The sequence below is a fragment of the Apteryx mantelli genome, chromosome 1 (genome assembly GCF_036417845.1).
Source record: "Apteryx mantelli isolate bAptMan1 chromosome 1, bAptMan1.hap1, whole genome shotgun sequence".
NCBI lineage: Eukaryota > Metazoa > Chordata > Aves > Apterygiformes > Apterygidae > Apteryx > Apteryx mantelli.
In genome coordinates, this window is record NC_089978.1 from 146045984 (window position 1) to 146069812 (window position 23829).

The 23829-nt window shown below is 40.5% G+C and overlaps 1 protein-coding gene across 1 annotated transcript in view; it reads left to right on the forward strand.

Annotated features, from left to right (window-relative positions):
* Positions 1-23829, forward strand: part of ITPR2 (inositol 1,4,5-trisphosphate receptor type 2) — a 271787-nt gene that overhangs the window by 35130 nt on the left and 212828 nt on the right. The window contains exons 3-9 of the mRNA XM_067305912.1: positions 8862-8977; positions 10141-10227; positions 10914-11072; positions 16910-17008; positions 17495-17578; positions 19117-19263; positions 20604-20699. Coding sequence (XP_067162013.1) covers positions 8862-8977; positions 10141-10227; positions 10914-11072; positions 16910-17008; positions 17495-17578; positions 19117-19263; positions 20604-20699 — 788 coding nt within the window. The remainder of the gene's footprint in view (positions 1-8861; positions 8978-10140; positions 10228-10913; positions 11073-16909; positions 17009-17494; positions 17579-19116; positions 19264-20603; positions 20700-23829) is intronic.

Genomic DNA, 23829 nt, shown 5'->3' on the forward strand with positions numbered 1-23829 from the left:
GGGGTAATTTCTCTCACCCTGATTTGTTCACAAAGTAGAACGTATCCTGGTTTCTAGATGAGACAGGGGTCACTGGAAAAGATTTGCATGTGATAGTGTAATTGCAGAATATCTCAAAATGCCTACAATCTGGGAGCTGAACGGAGGTTAAAAATACAACCTTAATTTTTTTCATTGTCTAACTTCTGGGTGTTGGAGTTTATAGCCTCAGCAGAGTTCTTTTATTGTAGTTCTCTGTTTTTTTGTAACTTGAAAGCCAAAGGAGAAGGAAAAATCTCATAGTTGTTCTGCTTTGGGTTTTTCCAAAGAACATGCTTTTAGCAGTGTCAGAAAGGTTTGGGCATTTTGATCCAGAGTGTAAGGTTATTGAACTCACAGCACTAATGGCCTGACACTATGGTGGCAGTAGTGCATGTGTATGTAGATCCGCCACTGGAGGGGGATGAGTGACAGACAAGAAATGTACAGCTGTTTTCTGCTAGGAGGGGAATGCAAAGACTATGCTCCCGAGTTACATTCCAGGTTTTGCAGGGGAATGTTTTCCATTAGTTGTCGACAGTTTTGGCTCTGTTCCTATTGCAACCTCTTTCCATTGCTTTCATAACACATCCTTTTATCTCTAGCTCCCATTGCTCCTTTTTCTCTTCTTCCTTCCTTCCTTCCTTCCTTCTAATTTCTCCACTTCTCTGCACTTTCTCCCTTCCCCCCACCCCCTCCCTGCCCTAAATCTTGTTAGTAGCTGCTTTTCTCCTCTTCTTCATTGCTGCTTCTTACCTCCTTTTTGGCTCCAGCAGCACTCTCTTCCTGTCGTGCCTTATACCTTTCTGTTTGGGGCCATGCATACCTGACTTAATTTTAACATAGTTTGCTCAACTATTGCTGACATTGTCATAGCACGCAAGTCTGGATGAACTGCAGCACCTGCAGGAGAAGCTGAATTAGTGCAAAAGATGAGATTTGTTGCCTTAGTTGATGCAAGCCACCGTGCTATAACATCATGGCTATATTGTTAGGGGCCTCATGTAGTGTCTAATAGCGTTTTCATGCCACTTCAGGTAAGTATACGCAAGTGGCAGTTATGAGAATGGCTGCAGCAAAGATAAAGCCGTAGTTTGTTTTTTTTCCTCCTTCATCTTATAACTCAAATTCTAAGCATAGGAATAACAGGGGTGTTGCTGAGAACACAGGAGCGACTTGCTGTCCAGTTGGAATTTAGTGCCTGGAACCACAGAGCTGCACCTGAGGGAGAGCTTTGCTCTACTCAGTCTTGAGGCAGACTACACGCAGCAAACAGTGAGGATAACGCATCTGCAAAAGCCTGGATCAGGAAGGAGCTATGACATGGTGGCATGTGGTGAGTGTAGATAGACCTTTCAGAGTATTTTATAGTCAGGCCCAAACAAATACCTATGGAACATGGCCAAAGGCTTAGAAAATTGTGACAATTAAGTGTCTTTATAATGAGAGCACCCAGGAGCACAGCTCTGCTGCTCTGTCAAGTTTCTTATCTCTGCTCAAAAGCACTGAAGCAAGAGAGTTGCTAAAAGTTGTCTTATAACCAAGAAATGTAAGCAAAAACTATTTTCCCCCAGAATCTTCTGGGAAATAGCATTCAATTAAAATAGCGAAGTTAACAAAACAAAAACTGCTTTAAGTAGGTTCTTGACATAAAAAGAAGACTTAGACATGAATGATTAATTGAATGATTAGACATAAGCAACTAAAAATAGCATCTAACAGCAGGAAGAGTAGGGCCTCTTTAGTAATAGGAACTGCTGTCTGTATGGTTTACAATGTTTTTATCACTGATAGCCAAAATTGGCGTGATTTGAGGTTGGAGCATGACCTAAGAGTCAAAGAAGTACGAGAAAGGCATGTTTCTAACAAGATGTTTAGAAGACCGACTCTGAAAATTAACATCAGAGGCCTATGTTTGCTCATTTTCTGTAATTTATCAATCCCTTGCCCCTGCCCCCACAGAAAAAGGATTGTGTTTTCTAACTACTTTCATCTCCCTTACAGAATTCACTCAGAGATCAAATTTAGGTACTGAGCTGCTGGTCTGAACTGAAAGCCTACGTAAAGAGATGTCTCAAAATAGCAGTTTCATTTTTGTTATGTGTTTACTTTCTTTTTATTGAGTGGGTGGTAGCTATTCTAGCTGTTTCGGAACATCCTACAAAACTGGGTATCATTAAGCTAAGGAAAGCTGTGGTTGCCTTTCATTTATGTTCCTATATTAAAAATATAGGCCAATTCCCCTCTCAGTCATGCTGGTATGAACCTGGAGTGGCTCTGTACTCATCAGTGTGCATACTCCTGATTTGCATCACTGTGAAGGAGGGCAGAATTTGGTCCCACACGTGTTTCCTGAAGACCGTTGAGTAGAGAAAGCATTTACTTTTTTGTGGTTGAATTTAAGGGACTGATCAAGCCAGGTGTTCCTCGTCCTGTTTCTAACTGAAGTTAATGAGAGCTAAAGCACTTGGTGTCTTGATGGAACTGCTTAGCCCGTTGCAGGGCCAGATTCACTGTGTTTAGGAAGAGTAGTGTGTGTCTAAAGTCCTGTTCTTCTGAAGAGAAGTCACAGCAGCAGCAGCAGAACTGCAAGTTTCCTTAAACTGTGACGTTGAACACTCTTAGCTTAATGCCATTATCTCCAGTGGGAAATGCTTTCAGCTTCCAAGGTGTAAAGTAGCACAGATAAGACCTGCTTATAGGTCAAATTTGGCAACTCTGAAAAAGGAAGTAACACAAGTCTCTGATGTTTCAAATGTGTAATGACTTAAATTGATTTAAGTTTCCCAACAGTTTATATCCCTTTTTCACAAGATACCCACAGTGAATGCAGTGCCTGAGTTTGTAGATATTCCTCTTGCTTTTCTCTCAATTTATTTAGTATGTTCCAAATTTGTTCTCACACTGTTCTCCTTCCTCTTCTCTCCCTTCTTTCCATTATGGCTCCCTGCTGTCTTTCCTTTCCTCCTCCATCCTACCCTTTCCTTTGTCCTTCTGCCATTTTTCTCTTTGCTTGCCTTTTCCTATATCATTTTGATTAGTTCATCTGTATTCCCATTGTTTCTCGCAGTTCCACAGTTGCCTTCTTTCTCAGATTCCTGGTGGCTGTTTACATTGTCCTTCCTTGCCCCACTTCCTCCTCCTCCACCTCCCCTTGCATTCCTCCCTTTCCATTTTCAGTTCAGCTCTTTTTTCCATTTGTGTAATTTCATCAAAACCACAGTTGTTTACACAGTGTACTTCAGTAGCCCTACTACTTCCACTTACTCATTTGTTAGCCTGTTGGTTCAACTAAAGCCATATGGTAATATCACTAGTTCTCCAAATTACTGAAATCTTGCGTGGTGGATAAGACTTTAATTTCTAACACTTTAAAAGGGGGGAAAAAAAAGTGCTGGGGACAGAGAGCTTCTAACAAATATTGTTGTAAGCCATTTTTATACAATGCCAAACATTTAAAGGCAAGCATTTAAAAGGCGTAATGGGTTATTTTCCTTTTCAGACTTACTGAGTCTAGTTGCCTTTTAGGCAGAGGGCCTGCTCCACCTACTATTGCCTTTTTGTACAGTACTAGTGAACACTGGGATTTTCTGCACATTCACAGGCTCAGACACACTGTGTCACTTTGGTGCTGAATGCATCTTCTGTGGGTTGTCTCCTGCAGTCTAGGGGTTGCTGCTTTCCATCTTTTGATTGTTCTGATTAATAAAAGTCATTTTTTCCATAAAATAAGTCATTGCCATGTCTCTTAGCACTGATAATTTGTCACATTTTCTACTTTCTAGTAAGTAAATGTGTAGAGTAGGAGGTTAAATCTGTAGTGTGACCTGCAGTAAGGGGAGAGGGGGAGAGGCCATTCCCTTTTTTTGCAGCTGTAAAGAAAACCTGGAAATTAGTTTAATTCTTTTAAAAGTGGTGGTGGGGTAGGAAGGTGTTTCACATTTACTCCATCTTCACTTTGTGCATGAGAAATTCAAATTTTGCCAGAAAGTCTGTGGGAAGATGAGAGAATTGGTGAAGCTGCAGAAGTTGAATGCATGAAAGTTGAGTGACAGAAACCAGCTGGTAGTTTTAGAGCAGTTTGTTTACTTTTGATATTACCTACTTAATTAGTGTTTTAAGGAAGGAAAGCATTTATTTAAAACTCTGTAAGTAATGAGCTAGGAACTAGAGCGCTCAGAGGTTGTCTAGAGAAGTCAGAAGAGACCGTCTGTCTCATGACCAGCCTGACTTCCTGGAGGGCTGAACTTTTGATCTACTACATGTGCTGGCAAGTTCCTTTATAATCTTGTGTCTCAGTTTCCCTTTTTTTCCAATTTATTTAAACTGTGGCTTCTATAGGGTAGGGACTACATTTTTTTCCTGATGCTTAGGACCACAATGTTTGAACTTCCAGAGTATCTTAGTGTTACTACAATAAAAGTAAATAGAAATGCCAAGGGGAAAAAAATCAGATGAGCTATTTTTATTGTGTTTAGAATCTAAAAACAAGTAGGGAAAAAACTTCTCTGGAAAAAAAGAACGTGAGCTTTTTCTTCTATAAATTGGCAGAAGGGGAAAATACAATTTAAATAATACCAATTTTTAAAAAAAGTCCGTGGTATTTCAACTTGTAAGGAACTAGACTGGGACGTGGAGAGCTGTTTGTTGTGAAGCACGGCTACAGATCCTGCTGTGTGGCCGAGGATATCTAGCACCTCCTATTTCTATACTTCCTTTCCTTTGCGAAGTATCAGTAGGAAAAATTCATTCATCACTGGGAGGCGTATGTAAGCAGTTGTGATTGCCCATTCATGTATGGCTTGCATTTGTGTGCTCTGGGGTAGCGCTGTGCTTGGAGACGCTGCGCGAAGATGGGAAGCAGTGTGTTTACACAAGTAGCAGGATGTGTGGGGAGTTACAGAAACGAAAGCTGATCCTATAAAAAGAAGGCATTGTTACTTCAGAGAAATAAGTGTTTGATGAAGTGTTCTGGGAATGCAGATTTAATAATTATAGACGGTTACAGAAAATAATAGCTGACTTTTGTCTTACAAGCTGAAATCCTGATACTCAAACTAAAGTCTTCTTCAACATGAGGTGTGATTTAACAGTACAGTTTTCTATTTCCTTCTCAGTGTCCAGGCAGAGCATTCTAAAAGTTACTTGGAGACATACCAGGTACTCTATATGTTATATACCAGCTTATATATGTTTGTAAATGTTCCCCCTTTGAAATGAAGGTAAACGTATCTGCAAGGTGGCTGGGTTTGCTTTGATGATGCTTTGTAACACTTTCTCATAGGAACATGAGTGTGGGGCTGAGGTGGGGGAGAAAGCAGGGAGGCATCTGGGTGAGTGCCAGGGGAAGCTCTACCACTGGTGGTTTCCATATGAACAGATTTTGTTCCTACAGATATTGGAGAAAGATGAGTTGTTGTGAGGGGAAGAGGCAATGCAGTGGAAGGCTTGATAGGATGGTGTGTGATAGATGCCATTTTGGCCAATATATGAGAGACCAAATGGCAAATTTGCAGAGCTAAAAGCCTTGCAGCTTGGCTTGTGGCTTGAGAGCCAGCTCTGTGGCAAGCTGTTAGCTCTGGGGGAGGCAGGCACTGGGAGGACCATGTGGCACAGTCTTATGAGTGGTTTTGACAGCGCTAACATTAGATATCAGGCCCAACTGGGTGTAGTTTATAGTTGAGTGTGCTACCTGTTTTATTTTGTTAAGTAAAGAAATGAGAGTTCATTTTATGTATTTAGGAAGGGTAAAGCCAGTCTTCACACTAGATTTCCCTTCCTTCTAGTGTTTATCTTGTGAGAAGTGTTCACTGTGATACGGTTTCAGTAATTACTCGTGGGCTGTGATGGGATAGGTACGTGTAGCTGAATTTCTTCTCCTTCCTCCTTGCATGAAGGAGTAACTCCATTGAATTAATAGCATTGAAAATGAGAATAGTATCTGCCTGGGTATCTAGCATCTCCTACAGAGAGATTATGAATTGGACACCTGAATTTCTACTCACAAGGGTGGAATGGAGAGTTAGGGAATATTTCTTGTCATGTGTATGATATATGGGACTTTCCTCGTGTGCTGTTGTGGACTGGAGGGCTGGAACTAGCCCTGGTTAGCAACTGTGGATGTGTACTTAATCTAGGAAATAGATAGTGAGTAGATAGCATTGCAAAATAAAAACTCTGCTGCTGACCTGGCTCAGTGGTTAAAGACCTGCACCATGACTTTAGTGTCATTCCCTATAGCTTCCCCTGCTGACTTTTTTGTGACAGTGTGAGTGCATGACTAGATTCTACTGTATCTAAAAATGACATGCAAGCTTAGTTAATACAATAAGGGCATTCAGACATTGATCTAGCGTGAGCCTGGAACATAGACTTAGTGTGGAAATTGTGATTGCTATTTCATATTGCAGCACTGTTGATAATAGAGGTAAGGGTGACTATACAGTGCTGTTGGAAAGAAAGTCTCTTCTGAAAAGGTAGCAGGAGAGCTGAAGGTAGGGAAGGCTGTTTTAAAATTATTTTATGATATGTGATGTGCATGCCATTAACTGTGTTAACTGCAGTGGTAAATAAGCACTTAATGCAACTCACATGAAGCTAGAGCATGTCTAGTTTCCTCTTTTATGTATTTTTGTGAGGAGCAGTTTCCGTGTTGTATTCTGTGCAGCGTGGCCTTCAAATGGTCTCACAGAGTCTCTTCTGTGCGAGAGAACTGTCTGATGACCAGCAGCAGAAGTGGCTTTGCTGCTTCTGACTAGTCTAGGGTGTAAGAGTCTGCAAAAGGTGCTTGTGGGACCAGCAGAGGAACTTTTTCATTTCTAATCTTGCCCTGGGGTGGAACCTCCTATAAATAGCTTATGTTGCCACTCCTGCCTGGCTCTAACTTGTGCTGTGGTTGGGTGGCGGCTATGAGTCAGGTAGGTGTAGTTGCTTGCTTTCAGTCTCTACCTGCATGAGACCCAAGCATGGAGAAGGGAGGAGAATCCTCAGAGATCTTTTTCCTCTGTGGGTGGATTAATCCTCAGAGAGTGCTTGGCTCTCCATGACAGTTAGATATGGAGGTCTAATAATTTGGGACCTGCCTTCATTTAACATCTATAAATCCCAACCCATGGCAGAGAAGAGTTTCACACTGTAATACACATGCAGTCCTGTATGTTCTGATCAATCTTACAGCAAAAATCTGATAGACAATTAATACTTCCCCTCCTTTCCTCTTGCTGGCTGATACATGTAAAGCGTGAAAGGGCAATTACCAGTATTTGCTAACTAAAATGTCTTTCAAATCTAGCTTTTAGAACAGTTGATGATCAAGAGTGTGCATGACTTTATCTTTTATCATCCTTAGAGAAGTTAGCCTTGGATGAATTGTGTAGGTTTCTGAGCCTCTATTTACAACGTGTAAAATGGGTCTGATGATATTCCCTCTCTCCTACCCTTTTTCTGCCTGGTCTATTTGATAGGGGACAGCTTGTGGGCACAGATTACTTCTGTTTGCACTGTGTCTGAACCTTTGGGTTCTCACTCTTTAACACAGCCTGAAATTGTACTGCTGGTAAAGTGTATGCTGTGCTTGGGGGTGTCATGTTCTGGTTAGAAGGGAAGGTGGGCCAGTAGCTGAGGTGCTAATCTGGGAAACATTCAGACCAGTGGTGAAGTTTCTGTGCCATCACAGACTTCCTGTGTGACCTCAATCTGTCTTTTTCTTTCTTTCTTTTTTTCTATTTATATGCCTTTTTTGTTTACCATATATGGGGTGAAGATGAGTACTATTAAAGCCAGTAAGTCACAGTGGAATGTCACTGACACAAATGCCAGGGAACTATATTCTTGCTTGGATGAGTGTAAGCTCCTACTATTGCATTGTGATGACTGCCAATGTGAAAGTATATGCTTCAGATATTCTACTTAGTTTTTCTTTGAAAATGAGTATTCTGATGGGAAATCAAACAAAAGTGAGCAATAACTTCAAAGTGCCTCTAGCAAATTCAAAAAATCGCATGGGGCAGCAGTGGCAGAAGTGGCAGATGGCTGTGTGGCAGATGTATTTGGATGAGTGGGTTCTGGAAAGGTGACTTCCACTCCCCTCAGGTAGTGCAGAAACAGGGTTTGCAGGAGCGTGCAGTTGCCTCAGCCAGTGAACACTGCCGTCTGTGCCACAAAATGGCAAGTCCATTTTGTGAAGAGCAGTGTAAAACCTTGGAACTGACCCTGCTACTGTGAGGTAGCCAAGAGTCACGTACAACTCAGCTGTAATCAGTTAGATGTTGGGAGAGCAAAAGTGGAGTTCAGTTTTTGTAACTTTGTTGTTTATGCTGTTAGTTCTTTTAATCAATCTTAGGGAAGGCACATGTAGAACAGAACAGTGTGTTAACATTCTTGATAGCTTGCAGCTGAATGTCCATATAATCCTTTGTTTTAGCCCTGCCAGAAGGAGCAGGGTAGCCAGATGTATAAAATACAGAAGGTAGGATACTTTTGTTTCAAGGTTTCAAAAGTCACATGCCTTCAAACAATGCAGCCATAAAGGTGTGCTGCAGCAAGGAGTACTAATAAAAAAGCATGCAGTTTTGCCTCTTGCAAGCTCATGGCCTAGGGTTCTTGCAGGGATTGCAGAGAGGTTGCTCAGAGTGGGAGTGTGCGAGGCATTGAAGGATTTATGATTGACTCAGATATTCTGCTCCCCTGTTTCTGGTGTCATTGTGTCAAACTGTTTTCTGACTGTGCCCAAACACTGTGGTATCTAGGCATTTCTGGAAAAAGAAAAATAACCAAAATGTACTTACAAATAAAGGAAGTGTCTTTCAGCATTACTTATGGGTGTTTCTTTCAATCTTCTACAGACTGCCTTTTCAAGGTGTGTCCTATGAACCGATATTCAGCCCAGAAGCAATACTGGAAAGCCAAACAAGCCAAACAAGGAAACCATACAGAAGCAGCACTGCTGAAGAAACTTCAAGTAAGAGACATCAGTATTTGTAATCTTATCTCAATCTGCAGGCTGTAGAATAACAATAGAATGAAAAAGAACAGTAACAAGTGCCTTGGGAACCACCATGAGGAGTATTATGCCACCATAGCAACCTTATATTCTCTCTTAGCTCTCCTACCTCTTGACTGGTGTTCATTGCCCCTACTCTGCTTTTTATCTGCTTTAGGTTGTAAGCCCTTTGGGCTAGGGGTTGTGCCTTTGTGCTATAAAACTTCTGAAAGCAGTAATATTTGCTTATAAAGTAAAAATAGAGTTAATAAAAGCAGGAGTGGCCCTGATTTAAATCATGCAATTATTTTAGAATTCCTTTTGAGGAGTTGGGCAGAGGCGTAGGCAAAGAGGTGTTTTTTGCACTTTAATCTGGAAGTTCTTCAGGATGGCAGTTTTCTTTGCCTTCAGCATAGGTGATTCTTCCCTGAACTGTTTGGGCAGGTTCTGTTTTGCATCAAGTACAAGGCATGTGGAGTGAGCAGCTCTTCTGTCATTAAAAATGAGCTGGCCTGATGTTATGATTGGATGCTTAACACCAAGTGAAACACCGTCGTCTGAAACATTTTCATGTGCGCTAGAGAGGCTGTCATGAGCCACGTGGTGTGTGGCTACAGCTGGTAATACAGCAATTAGAGCTAGGAATTGAGAATTGGTTCTGTGGCTGTATTTGACTTTGCCTTGGTCTTGCAACATGTGATTAGTTGGATTTGTTTTGTTATATATGAAATCCATGTCTTTTTATGTAATTAGCAAAACAACAAATGAAAAGAGTATTGAAAGAGTGAAGCTAATCATAGAACCTTCCTTTCCCTCTTTGGGGTGAATTAAAGCACCTAGAATTACTTCACCTGTTCGGTGTGATAGCATGCATGTCGTGTGATCCATAAATTGTGATGGAATTTCTATTCTGGGTAATAAAAAACCTGAGTGGTTACACAGGATCCAAGTGATTATAGTATAGAAAATCATGTTGCAGGAAGAGATGGGTGCTAAATGGTTTATATTTTCAGTGCGGTAATGCTTGCAGGTTGATGAAGGCATTTTTAATGTGGTGCCATTTCCTTTATATGCTATTTGTTCCAGTAGCTGAATCCAGCTATTGATTTCGTAGTATTTAAAGAATAATCATTCTTTTGCAGCATGCAGCAGAATTGGAACAAAAGCAGAATGAAAGTGAGAACAGAAAGCTGTTGGGCGAAATTGTAAAATATAGCAATGTCATACAGGTAAACCCATTGAAATACATCTGCCTTCTCACAGAGCTGAAAAGGAAATGGTTGTTTCATGTCAAGGTTATGGTGAAAATGAAACTAACCACTGTAATCTGGATTGTCAAGGGTCGGATAAACAGAACTTGGTAAAGTTTACAATATTGTGTTTTTCTGTCTCTTTTAAAGACTACCAGAAGTACTGCATATTCGTGTTTAAATAATATGTCATAATATAAATTTTATATGTAATATTTGTTGCTGCAGTCTAGAATCTGAATGTAAATATATATCTTTTAAGATTTATTTCAAAATCATTATTGTAGAGGTGCTGTGCAGTTCCTTCTAAATCACTGCAGTCATTTGTGCTTCATGACATATAAATGGGAGAGAAGTTATGTTCTCAAGTACAGTATGACTTTCCTGTAATGGAAATGAAGTTCCTGAAGATAACACTGTTATTGATCCTTGCCCCACCTGTATAGTATATGCTGTAAAATTGATCAGTGATATTTTCCTCTGGATCTGAGATACAGCATCTGTTTTCCTAAACTGCAGTATACATTGATATCTCTCTTTTAGTTTTATGTAGTCTTTGATTATGTGTTATAAAAAAATCAATACAGAGTGAAAGACCATGCTTCCTCTTTGAAGACAGAAAAAATAAAAGCAATCCTAATGTTTTCATTACTATTTGTTCACAGTTACTGCATATAAAAAGTAACAAATACCTCACAGTCAATAAGAGATTGCCAGCTCTGCTAGAGAAGAATGCTATGCGGGTGTCTCTGGATGCTGCAGGGAACGAGGGATCCTGGTTTTATATCCAGCCATTTTGGAAACTGAGGAGTGAAGGTGACAATGTACGTGGAAATACTGAATGTAAAAGAGGTAATATAGGGAGAAAGCAGAAGGTTTCCAGAGGATATGTGTTCTCTTTGCTACTGGCATATATTGTGATGGATCAAGTTCAGAAAGAAAAATATTTTTAAACACTGTTTTTTGTCTATTAGCTTTTATCTGCAACTAGAAACTTTTATTGAGTTATATGGTCTGGCATCTGAAATGTTCCCACATTGGTTTGAGTCTCTGCTGACCTGCTTTGGTGCAGCTCTCCTAACTTCACCTGTTATATACTGATTTACACAACCGGTAATAAGTCATATTTTATATTAAAGTGTTTTATTTATTTATTTATTTATAAGAGCCTTTAGGATCTAATTGAACTCACAAATTCTGGACAAAATTTTGTCAAAAAGTCAGTAGAGAACATCTCTAGGAAATACATCAGGTTTCTTTTTAAATCTGTATCCCCTGTCAAGAAGAGAGTGACATCTGTGACTAGGAATTGGGTTTGACTAGGAATTGGGTTTGGTGGGTCTTTTCTGGGTGGATTTCAGTGGGAGTCCAGTGTATTGGTCAGGGAAGAATACGTAGGGGAGCTCCTTGCTGCAAATCTGAATCAGTTGAGCCTTGAGGTTAAAACTCAGTCCTTAATTCAGCCTCCTGTGGCTTGGTTAAGTGTCCACTGTGAAAATTCAGATCCACTTCTGAGAAGACCACCTGATGGGCTTTTGTGGTTTTATATTGTAGACCTGGATGGGAATGTTTGGCTGCTGTTGCCTATGAAATATGAAGTAAATCCCTGTGAAAGAGCCCTCATTGGTAGTAATCACAGACAAGAATGCTTGTGTTTTTTCTCATATATTTTCTCTCATTAGTTTTGTGGTTACCCAGCCTTTGGGATGATATCCAGGATGAGTGCAGTTACTTGCAGTTCCTCTTGGCAGTCTGATGATGGGAGGGGAAGAGAAGGATTATTTTCCCAGCTCATGGTCAGAAGCCCTTAAAGTCATAGTCTTTCCCTGTTACATATCGTGATCAGAAGGGTATCTAAAAACCTATCTCCTTTTCCCTAAGCCTTTTCCACAGAAAAGGAACAAACATGAGTAGTCCTCTGGGGAATCTCTGCATGGCTTTTCAGTGGGGGAAAAGAAGTGTTGTGGATCGAACATTAAGTTGGTGTTCCTTTCCATCTTTGGCAAGAAGAAAGTGACTTCTTTCTTTAAGGTTTTGGCTTAATTTCTTAGAATAACATCAAGTCAGCATCTTTTTAGTTTCCCATGCCCTCATCTCTGGGAAATTAATGTATACCAAGCTCTCTGGAGCGGGAACCTGTGTTTCCCAAAGTGTGATCTGCAAAGCCATCATGAGCCATTACAGCTGAGAAGAGCAGAATGGTCTTAAGCCTTAAAAGTCATCCGCAGGGATGTAGAGTTTTTGATTTTATTTGATGAAGTTGTGGGCACATGAGAAATGTGAAGGTTTGGAAGGGTTTTGTTGATTCTAAAAGTTTGCAGACAACTGCAGTGTAACATTGCACTCCACAGGCAAATCTCTCTGCAGACTTCTGTATCCTAGCTTGTTCCCTGTGGGGCTGTATTCGGCAGGCTCTCTACTACGGAGGCTGTGTGGAAAACTGTCAAGTTTTCTCCTAACTTAATGACCTCCTCTGGAACCTGTCTGCTGCTCATTTTCTGTCACCAGGAGCTCCCTTTCAGAGCTGAGAGTTCTCCATTGTATTTTACAGAAGGAAAACTTGAGACACTTTTTTTTTTTTTTTTTTTTTGCTCCTTCTACCAGACCCAAATAGATCTGATAATTTTCTTTGCAAAATTCCAGTGCTGAACACTGGTCCTTTGGTAGCTTGCTCAAGACTGGGCTGGCAAGTTCCCACCCCTTCAACAGATACAGATACCAGGCAGCTGCAGTAAGGGGGATGGAGGTAGCAAGTGATACAGAAAATCCTTCACTCGCCTCTCACAGACCAAGAGAGGATCCAGCCTTGTACCCACTCCTTCCCTTTCAGTTACTCACAGACCTGTGCCTGTTAAAAGGCTAATTTCTTGGGGGCTCATCTCACACTGCACCTAATATCATGTAAGCAAGGGCTGCTTTACTCATCCGCTAGGTTAGCTTTTAAAGGACTTGTATCTTTCTGTATAGTTTTCTTCTTCTGGCCTCTTAATGCATAAACTTAACTTGTTGTATCAGGCCCTTATTCTGCTTGGAATCTTCTGTTTTATTTATTTATTTATTTGTTTTCAGTTTGTATGTTATAAAAAGGAAATTTTCTAATAACAGACAGTTTAGAAAGTCTTTACAGAATCTGTCTTTAGAGCTGTAGAAGTGACTATTGAGTGACTGCTTGAGCGACTGCTACAGTGTCAGATAGCGCAGGTGAGGTAGATCCAAATATGCCATAGATCCAGAGATGCCATATATCCTAAAAGAAAAGAGGGTTGTTAGGTGTGGGGAAGCTATGATACAGGAAGTTCTCAGCATGTGTGTGACTTTTCTGGTAAGTCATAGTCATTGTTTAGCCTTATAAAAGGTTTTAAAAATTATTTTTCTGAAGGAGGAACTTTTTTGATGTGACTCCACAATTTTTTTGGTGCTTGGCACGTGTTTTAACAGATCAGTCAGTAGCTTAGCTTCATTAGCAGCTGATTAGTTATGCAAGTCAAAAAGCAATGAAAAAATATTGCAGAAAATTTACAGTAATCAATCATAACACTACAATATTTTCTGCAGACTTTAACCATAACTCAGCTCTCCTTCAGTGGAAGATTTGATTAAGGCCAGAGCTGGTTCCAGTTAGACTGAATAGCAAAATTTGCACTGCTAGCAGGATTAGCTCTGTGTGGATTGCTTTTTTGGTCCTCTGCCATTTTAGCTGTTTGAAAATTTGATCTTGCAGCATGCCAGGGGAGGTGGTCTGGAACTCAGGGAATGCCCAGCCATCTGTGGGAAAGTTTTGTTAATCTGCTCGATCTTTGAAGTGTGTCAGCAATATGAGTGGCAGGTGTGGTTATAACACGAAAGCAATGAAGATGGAGTAGCAGAGACTTCAGTGCTTACATAGTTAGTGCAAGCTGAAATCATGGCTGCTAATATAATTGCTTGTGACAGGCAATGATTGTGCTATATCACACCTGTACTAACGTATGTGCTCCTGCTTCTTGATTGCAGTGTAGATATAGCTGTTAGGTGGGCTTACTCAGGTTGTATGCAACCACAGAGTTACTGTAAGTGATGCCAGCCCTGGCCCATTCCTCACAAGACAGGATGCAATGAGTTTTGGCTATGGCTCTTCTCACTCTCAACTTATCCTTTCCACCAAGACATAGGCTAATATTGTTGCATACCTTTAGGAAGTATTTTGTGCAAGAGGAACTCCAGCTGTGGTCCAAGACTGAAGGGCCTTGTAGGTTCTTCTTGAAATAAGACTGACTTCTCATTAGCTTCATCACAAATTTCATTATTTCCTGGAGGGGTCTTACCTATACTGGAAAGGACAAGAGTTTTGTCAAAGGAGTCAGGGGTGAAATCCTCAAAAGCAGTGTGCTAGATGCAACTTTAACTAATTTGTGTGTACATGTGAGGAAGAAATACAAGGGATTTGTGAAGGTATTAGCTGACTGCTGGTTCTGTGCAGCACACTGCTGTGGCTGCCTGTGCCCAATGCTGGGTAAGGAGAAAGAGTTGGTGTAGATTTTAATTTTGAAGAGCAAAACCTTGGGAATACATCGATCTCTTTAATCTCCATACAGTACAATTGTACAGGCAGATATCCACTCCCTCCCTCTCTCCCTCCCTCCCTCCAGCATTTTGGGCATGTTGGGGCATTATTTGGACCCATAAATAACACTGTGGGGGAAATGGGGCTCAGAGGAACAGACTTGGAGCTTGCCAAGGCAGCCCTATGTAAGAAAATAGGAAGCCCTTTTCAGTTTGCTTTCATTTTCTGCATCACTGGTGAAGGGTGCATAGGAAACCTAGTCTGTGAAACTGCCCCTTCTGTCCCAACCACTTATAGGGGTCAGAAGCATGAAGAAGAAAGAAAAAGGACATCTCATTGCTTCTGTAGCAGCTGGCAGAACTGGCTGGCGTGAGGGCAGGCTTCTGATGTGGATTTGGAGCAGGGTGGGAGATGGAGGCAGAAGCCATGACCCAATATAACAGTTCCTACGCAGATGTGTGCCTAGAGCAGTGTAGCTGTGTACTTCTCCTTTCCTCTGATTACTTCCATGACAGTCACAGTCTTGCCTTCAAAGATACCTTCCCTTCCCTTCCACTTTTTTTTTTTTAAATAGGATGCTCAATGATATGTTCTCTGAGTAATTAGGTTGTTATAATCCAGCTATACTTTCAATAATTTTGAAGTCCTGATTCCACTTTACAGGGTGCAAGCCTGGTGGTTTATTTTGATTAATGAATTGTCTGGTCTTAACTTCTTAAAAGGGGCTGTAAGTAATGTCTGTGTGAAGCATGGCATGCAGGAATGTATTGCATAAGTAATGCACCATAAAGGCACATCGTCATCATTGTTTTGGGTTCCATCAGTGAACTTTTTCTCATTATTTGTATCAAATAGGATTTCTACATGTAGTCTGAGCATGACGACACTGTCTTTTGCTACTGTTGTTTATTTTAACTGTGTTGGTAAAGAACTTACAACCTTCCTTTTCACTCCTACAATAAATGGGCCAAATTCATCTGCATTGAAGTTACACAAAAGGCTGAATTTGGCTCTCCTTTTTCATAGGAAACGTGCTGATCAATGCAGAAACCATTTTTGTTTATTTATGTTCCAAAAAAAGCATGGCTCATGCAGCATTTCATATAGCAAAAATCACATTTAGCCACTTCTTGTCTTCGTGTGCGTGTGTATACTTAGAACTGCTGTAAACAACATTAAGCAAATCAGGACACTGGTGCCAGCCAATCTATGTAGATTGAGTTCCCCTCTCAGGTATGAATTGAATTCTCCGTATGTGCTTGTCAAGCACTTTTTAGGTCAGGAAGAATTTCATATGTTGTTTTTGCCTGTCTGTATAGCTGAAGAATTGCAAGGGCATGGGAATCTGCTTGCAGGAAGTCAGCTATGAATTCCTCTTGTAGAGAGAAGATCTCTTAGCTAATGTACCTGGTGCCTGTGCTGAGCACCAAACATCATTTAGGGAGTAACAGGAAAGGGGGTGGAGTGTGTTTGTCTCTCTGAATTTCCAGTGGCTTATGTTCCTCTTTACAGATCCAATCAGATAGACTAAATCAGAGTACTCCTGAGTCTGTCCTGGCACTTGCCAGAACTTGGCCCACAGAGCGGACAGTCATTGGGCTGAAGAAGTCTTGTTACAGGCAATTTTTTAAGGCTATGGTGAAATGCAAGACATATTAGTGTGAAAAGTTTGGCTGATAGCAAGAAAGGGAAAAGAATCTAACTGCCTGACTACAGATTATTTTCTAAGCTTTCCCTGCTCTTTGGCTGGCAGTGTATGGGATAAAGAGTAGTTAATGCAGCCTAGATGATAGATCTGCTCCTGGAATTCAGGACATGGAATTCATGGGTTCATTTCTGTATTTCACTGATCCTGAGTTCCTGCTGAACTGAGTGGCATGCTTAACTGAGAATGCCAGGATTCATTAGTCTGAAGTCTTGAACCCAAGTGATGGCAGAGGGGTGAGCAAACAGAACTGGCTGAAGGAAGATTCCGTTGGTGTGTGAATTGTCTGCAAATAAATTCACCAAGTGCCATTCCTAGAGCATGCGTTTGAATCGTCTTCTAAAAATGTAACACTGCTTCATTTTATTGGATAATTATGTAGGTCTAAATTGCATTTTATTTCTGACCTCCAGGTTGTCGTGGGAGACAAAGTTGTACTGATGCCAGTAAATGCAGGGCAGCCTCTGCATGCCAGCAACATTGAACTTCTAGATAATCCTGGCTGTAAAGAGGTGAGTTCAGCAGAGGAGGGGTAATTGTCATTCTGAAGTGTATCATACCCTGTTCTTTACTGGTACCCAGAACCCCATCATAAGTTAGATGCCAGTACTATACATTGGTTCCAGCTTGACCACAAAAAAGCAAGGTGCAATGTACTTATTCTTGGCACAATTCTGCTTGTCACAGAGAGTTTCCTGAGATTTGCTTGACTGTCTGAAACTCTCACTGATGTAAGAATAACTCCTCTCTCAGTTGCTCTTCAGGTCTTCTTTGGTAGGCTCTAACCAGACACAATAGTGTTTTGCCCACTAAATCTTCTCCAACATCACCATCGTTATTATTAACCCTTGAGAGCTTCAGGACCCATGCCAGGAACTGTACTAACCTGTAGGCCGTGGCCCCTGATGCCCTAAGCATAACGTATGCTTTTAGAAGAATAGAATATCTCAAAAAGAAAAGAACAGCCCTTAAGACTGTAATTGTGTTTCTTCCCAAAGGTAAATGCTGTTAACTGTAACACAAGCTGGAAAATAACTTTGTTCATGAAATTCAGTAGTTACCGAGATGATGTACTGAAAGGAGTAAGTATGTTTTTTTGTTTGTTTGTTTAATTAATTATTTTTCAGGTCTGAAAAATCATGCCATATTTGGCTTAATTGTGCTGTAGAGTAAATATTACATGGTGTATAAATGAGGAAATTATGACTCTGGAGTTGTCAAGAATTCGCTCACTACTGTCCTTTGCCAGCCAGAGACAGTGTTTTTCCTTTTTGTTATTTTCTTACTAAGTGGAATTGTCTGGAAGGTGTTAGCTTCCAGCCTATTTCCCCTCCCAGGGACAACTGAGGACCCATGAACAAAGATGAAGTTCGAGTGCAGAATGGTGAGGGCTCTGTACAGAATAGCTGTGACATTTCAGTTTAAGGCAAGATGCTAAAAGCAGGTATAACAAGCTACAGGAGGGAATAAGGCATGAAAGATGACGGTAGCTGTAATAAGACAATGTAGCTATCAAAGCTAATGGTGTGCACAGCTTCATGCCTCCAGATCACTCCCTGAGATCATTTACATTTTCATTTTAAATATCAGTTGTCTTCACTTGTACCTTAATGAGTTGTTATCAACCAGCTATTTTTTGGTAGGTATCAAGGTACCAGCAGGCTTTGGGAAAGTATTTGAAAGGGAAAATGATATATCTGTCTAGACTAATATGGATGTAGTGTTTAAAGCTTTGGTGAGAGGCAGAAGGAAGCAAAAATGATGCTAGCGAAAGAAATAGGGAGAGGACATTGGTTTTAGCTGCAGACACTTTTGAAGTACTTTGTTTCTTCTGGGGTGGGAAAAAAAGGTGAGACTGTGGTAGAGAAGAAAAGATGGAGGTGAGGGGCAAGGTAGAACAGGGTGTTCCTGTTGCACTGATTGAGATGATGAGGCTGAGAGAGGAACCGAAGAGGGGCCAAGAGAGAGGGAAGACCAAAACTGAGAGTCTGACTTGTGGCAGGAAAGGCTGAGAAAAGGATGGAGTGGGGGGGATGAGTCATATGGAAAGCTTGAGGGGATGAAGCAAGGCTGCAGAGGAGGCCTTGAGATTGTTGAACTTGCCAAAGTATGTACTGTCACAGTGATCTGCCCCTGTCATAAGAAGTCTAGTGAGGGATAGCGGGGTTTGGCTCTCTGGGATTAAAGGCATTGCGAGAACTATGAAGGGGAATACACGGCCACACTGTGCCTTAAAGCTTAACTTGAAGCTATTCACTTCCCCTAAATACTAAGATTGATCAGAAGGAGAAAATCCTTTCAGAAAAGTTAGGTAAAATTAAAAATCATCATAAGTCTAACTGCTGCCCAGTGTTCATTGCAGTACTCTGAAACAAATTTTATTTTCACTAAAATTCATGGATCTCCTGCAGGAATGAATTGTCTCATTCTTTAAATGGTCTCCAGACTCAGTGCCAAGATTATATGCTCTGCACTTGGTACCTACTCCAGCAATGGGAAACAAAAAAATGTTCTCTTCACATCAGTGCTGTTGACATCACTGGAGTTAGTGCAGATAAAGAGGATGAGTCTAGCTGCTTTGCCTACCATTTAATAATGCTTCTTTTTTATATTTCTTTAGGGAGATGTTGTCAGATTGTTTCATGCAGAGCAAGAGAAGTTTCTGACCTGTGATGAATATGAGAAGAAACAACATATTTTCCTTCGTACTACGTTGCGTCAATCAGCCACTTCTGCAACAAGTTCTAAAGCACTGTGGGAAATAGAGGTTTTTTTTTTTTTCTTCCCTTTTTATCAATATTTCAGGACTGGAAGGCCAGGGTTCAGTAAAAATACTTTACTACAACATGAATCATTCATAGCCTCTTGATATCCTCATACACCTCCCTGTAACTATTATTATTTTATGAAGCAGTTTGTGTAGGATGAACACTGAGAAGATGCTTTGCTGCTGTGAACACGTGTGGAGAGAGGATGTTTTCTTACTAAATTTAGCTGCACTGAAATGACAATGGGTCAAATTCAGACTTGACGTAAATGGTGCAATTTTATCAGAGCAACTGAATGACACTCATGTATCCTGAGTTCTGATTGTTTATATTTGGCTTCTTCTGCAATATAGAAAATTGAAACTGATGACGACTGACAGGAAATCTCACAAATGTGATTGAGTTCATTCTTCTGCAGGAGGGCACATAAATGCATTTAAAGTTAGGTTGAATAAGGGTGTCTTTGCTGAATGGGAGTGATTTTCAGAAGATATCTAGCAGATGTACTTTGATTAATTGAGAAACATTGGAAACCGGTATGTCGGAAAACCTTGCCATTATAGTAGTGTAACTCCTACACTCAAAAGTTCTTAGACTTTGAGCAAATGGTGCTTTTAAAACAAGAGCTCCTCACTCAGGCAAATGGCTGATTTTTCCCTGAGTAAGGACTATATTTAGTATGCAGAGTATATTGCACTTCTAGCTATTTGACTTTACCCCATAGAAGAGAGAGGTACTGCTAGGTTTGAAGGTAGCAAATAAATTACAGGTCAGCTAAGGGCAAAAAAAAAAATCCCTGGATATTTCAAGTGAGATGGGAACATTTAATCACTTGAAAGGAAATTTATCAAAAGGCCCCCAGCGTTGTCAAAAATGAAGTTGGTATAGCAGTGAAACAAAGTAACAAGGTTTAAGTTCTACTTAAAAGTAGTGCCTGTGTATGTGTAGAGCAGCTACATTTACTTTGCTGAGCTCCAGATACACAGCGGGGCAATTTAAGGCAAAATTTGGCTCATCATGTTTGCAATAAGTAGATTAATGAAAATATGGAAAGTAATTGGAGGCATATTTCCTGGCACCCAGAAAAAAGTAAATGTAAATAGTTGTCATCTATGATGGGCTTAGTGTGAGCGCAGAATTCCTCTCTGTGGTAGACTGTTTGTAATTGTGCAATTTACATATTTTTATTTGGAATATTGGCAACAGTAGCTATAGCATGATTACTCTTTCAGTATAATTAAGAGAACAGTAGTTTGGATGAGCTGTAAGAATTGTCAGTGATCTGTGTATGATCTTGAGGACTTCCAGTATGATTAAAAATCTGTATTTCTTCTTTTAGGTTGTCCATCATGACCCTTGCCGGGGAGGGGCAGGGCAGTGGAATAGCTTGTTTAGATTTAAGCACTTGGCAACTGGAAACTACTTAGCTGCAGAGGTAAGAACATAAATTAAAGAAGTGGTTGTGTGCTGTCTAACAAAGTACCATACACGTTCTGCTAATTCAGAGCTGCCGTAGTAAGCAGGTCTACAACATAGGTCCCTCAAAAGATCCCATGTCATCTCTGAATGGGGAGGACTGGATGTGCAGTGCTGTGTCATGCTGTATTGATGCATCAAATGATTGCAAGGTAAGTTTTCTGAACTACAGGGCACTAGTAGGTGAGTTCAAGACAACATCAAAACTGAGTTTCAACTCTGCTGCTGAATCTTGAATCTGTTGCTTGTTGTCATGGCACCAGGGCAAACACCACTGTCACATATCCACTATATTTAGATTTAAAATCCTTGGATTCATTTGTTTCTCTTCTTTGTTCTTGATTTTTGGAGTTTTGTTGTGATCAGTCAAATATTCTTCTTTGCTGGCCCAGGCAGCCGTATACAGATTAAAGGTTTTAGAATGGAACTGAACATATGGTAATCATTGAGCCTGATGAGAGAAGTCAGTGTGCAGACACTAGAATGGATACTCTAGACTGCTCTAATTCAGGTGCTGTAATTCCTTTTTTTCCCCACAGACTCTAGACTTCCTTAAAAAATAATTTTATAATGCTGATTTCAGTGTTTTGATATATGCCAGCCAGCATGTGGCCTAAGGCATCTTTATGTTCCATAAAAGCTTGGAAAGGATGAACTTGTCATATACTAATGTCATGACTTTTGGTGGCATGCTTGTTCATTATGATTAGGACTGGTTGAAGTGTTCTGCTGTTACACTCTTGACTAAAAAATGGAACAAAAAATTGTTTGAGGAAATCTTTGCCCCTTTTGGGGAACACGGGATCCAGGAGGAGGAGAAGAGAGGTCTTACAACTTGTCTAGTTGTTATCTGGTACTTTATGTTAAGGTAAAATGGTGGTGTTACTCCCCAGAAGAGCAGCTTATTATCTTTTAAGATGCCTAATTGTCCTTAAAAATAAAATAGGGCTCTTGACAAGCTGGAAGAGAGCAGGTAACGCCAGGTTTCTGAAATAGGAGAGCCTTGGATTTTTCCATGGTTACAGGAAGCAGTGGGCTTTTTAAGTCAAGTCTATTCTGTACTAGGTCTCTTTGTGTCCGAGTTGTATCAATGGAATGAAAAGTAGTTTTTCTTCCACTAATCTAGTTAAGTCTGTGCAGGATTCCCACTTTGGCGTATGCTTGCAAGCATGAATGTGAAAACTTACCACTACAAGAACCAGTTATAAATCAGTATGTATTAGGGAATCCCTGAAAAAATACTTGCTCTATTATAACCCGATAGAGTTAAGTTATAGCAATACAACTTTTGTGTGGAGACAAGGCCTTGTATCCCAAGAGTGCTACTTTCACTTCCCAGCTCCTGTCACAGCCTGCACTGATTTCAGAGTAAGAGTAAGCAGAGGCTATCAAGCCTATACTTATTTCTAATTGTGTCAAAATATAAACAGTGGATCTCCAGCACAGATACTGATCTTATTTTCCATCTAAGACTGACTGTAATTTGTGATTTTTTTTTTCTTGAGTTTTGTGTGTGTAATAATTCACAGTATAAGTCAGAATTCTAATAGGCCCGAAATCCCTGTCTGAGTGAATGAAGAGCATCATCTCTTTAAAGCCAATGGGTCAACATGCCTTTACTGTTCTGCTCCACACTGCTGTGTTTATAGTGTAGCAATACTTTGACTTGTCTGAAGCCACCTGCCTTTATTGTGGTAGCTAATATTGGCTAATATTAGCTAATTTTCAAGTGGCAACCAGTACTCTCACCTAAGAGACAGCCCCGTTGTGCTCTGCTTACACTGAGATGCTTCTGCTAGAAAGATATTACTTAGACTAGTTAGACTAGTGGAGGGTCAGGAAAGGCATTTTTTTTTCCACTCTACCCTCTCAATGCTCAAGCATGCTGACTGACTGACTGTTGAGCTTCCCTTTCCTGTTACACCTCATGGCTCAGGGATTTTCAGGAGAAAAATCTTCAGGTGAAGAGGGGCCACACTTCACTGAATGCTGAAACTGAGCTTAGGACCATTCTACCTCTGGAAAGGAAATCCCCATCAGGAAGACTTTAAATATGGAGAATACAACTGGCACATTACCGTAAAAGCTGGAGAAGCATTTGGGTTGAACAGAGGTTATATTCTGTGACAGTAGACTGGCATTAGCTACTGTATCTATGAAGTGTAAAATACCTGCTGGTGGAGATATTAAAGGTAATGCTGGAATAAAAACCTGTGAACTGTATTTTTCACAGTTCACATGTCAGGCACAACACACCAGCCAGACATCCATGTCAAAGATTTATGAACAGGCAGGCAGACTCCTAATGTGTGTGAGCTAACTTTAAATCAGTTGCTCAGAGCTTACTGAACATTTATCTGTACTCTTGCAGCACAGGAAGATTACTCATGGCATTGATTGTCAACAGCGTCACACATTGCCATGACTTGATTTTGTGTAAGCCGCCATGATAAAGATATCTAGAGTGGAATAATAAGTACAAACAAAAAAAAGGAATTCATGAATCTCTCAAACATTCTGTTGTTGGCTAATGATACAATTTCTGTCACAGCTGAGCTATTATAAATCAGGATTAATCACTTCTTATAACTGTCCTTTTCTTACTACATCCTTCTCTACATTAGCTTGATGTGCACCATGCAGGCTTTTGCAGTGGAAACTTGAATGGGTCAGATCTCACACAACAAGCAGATGTGTCCATCAACTGGGTGTTTCCTTTCTCTTCTTTGCAGCTAGACTTGTACCTTGTGTGTAAGCAGCGCTGTGCCTTCCCTTTTTCTCTGTGACTCCCTTTGCCAGATGTAGCTGGTCAGTGTGATTTGCGACTAGGAGAGTCTGGTGGAGCGAAGCCACTGCAGCTTGTTAAGGCTAGGGGTTGATCCAGGGACCAAGGAGGTTCAAGGCACTTGCTCCAGAGAATTCAGGGATTTCAAAGTAAGAAATTTACAGTTGGTTCAGTGAAAATCCTAAACGTATTACAATAAGTAAGTTTAAACAAAAAAGTGTGGCAACACAGTAATTCAATAAACAAGACTTATAGATCAGTACTTGTAAGTCTGATACTTACAAACTTGAGAGAAGGAGGTCAG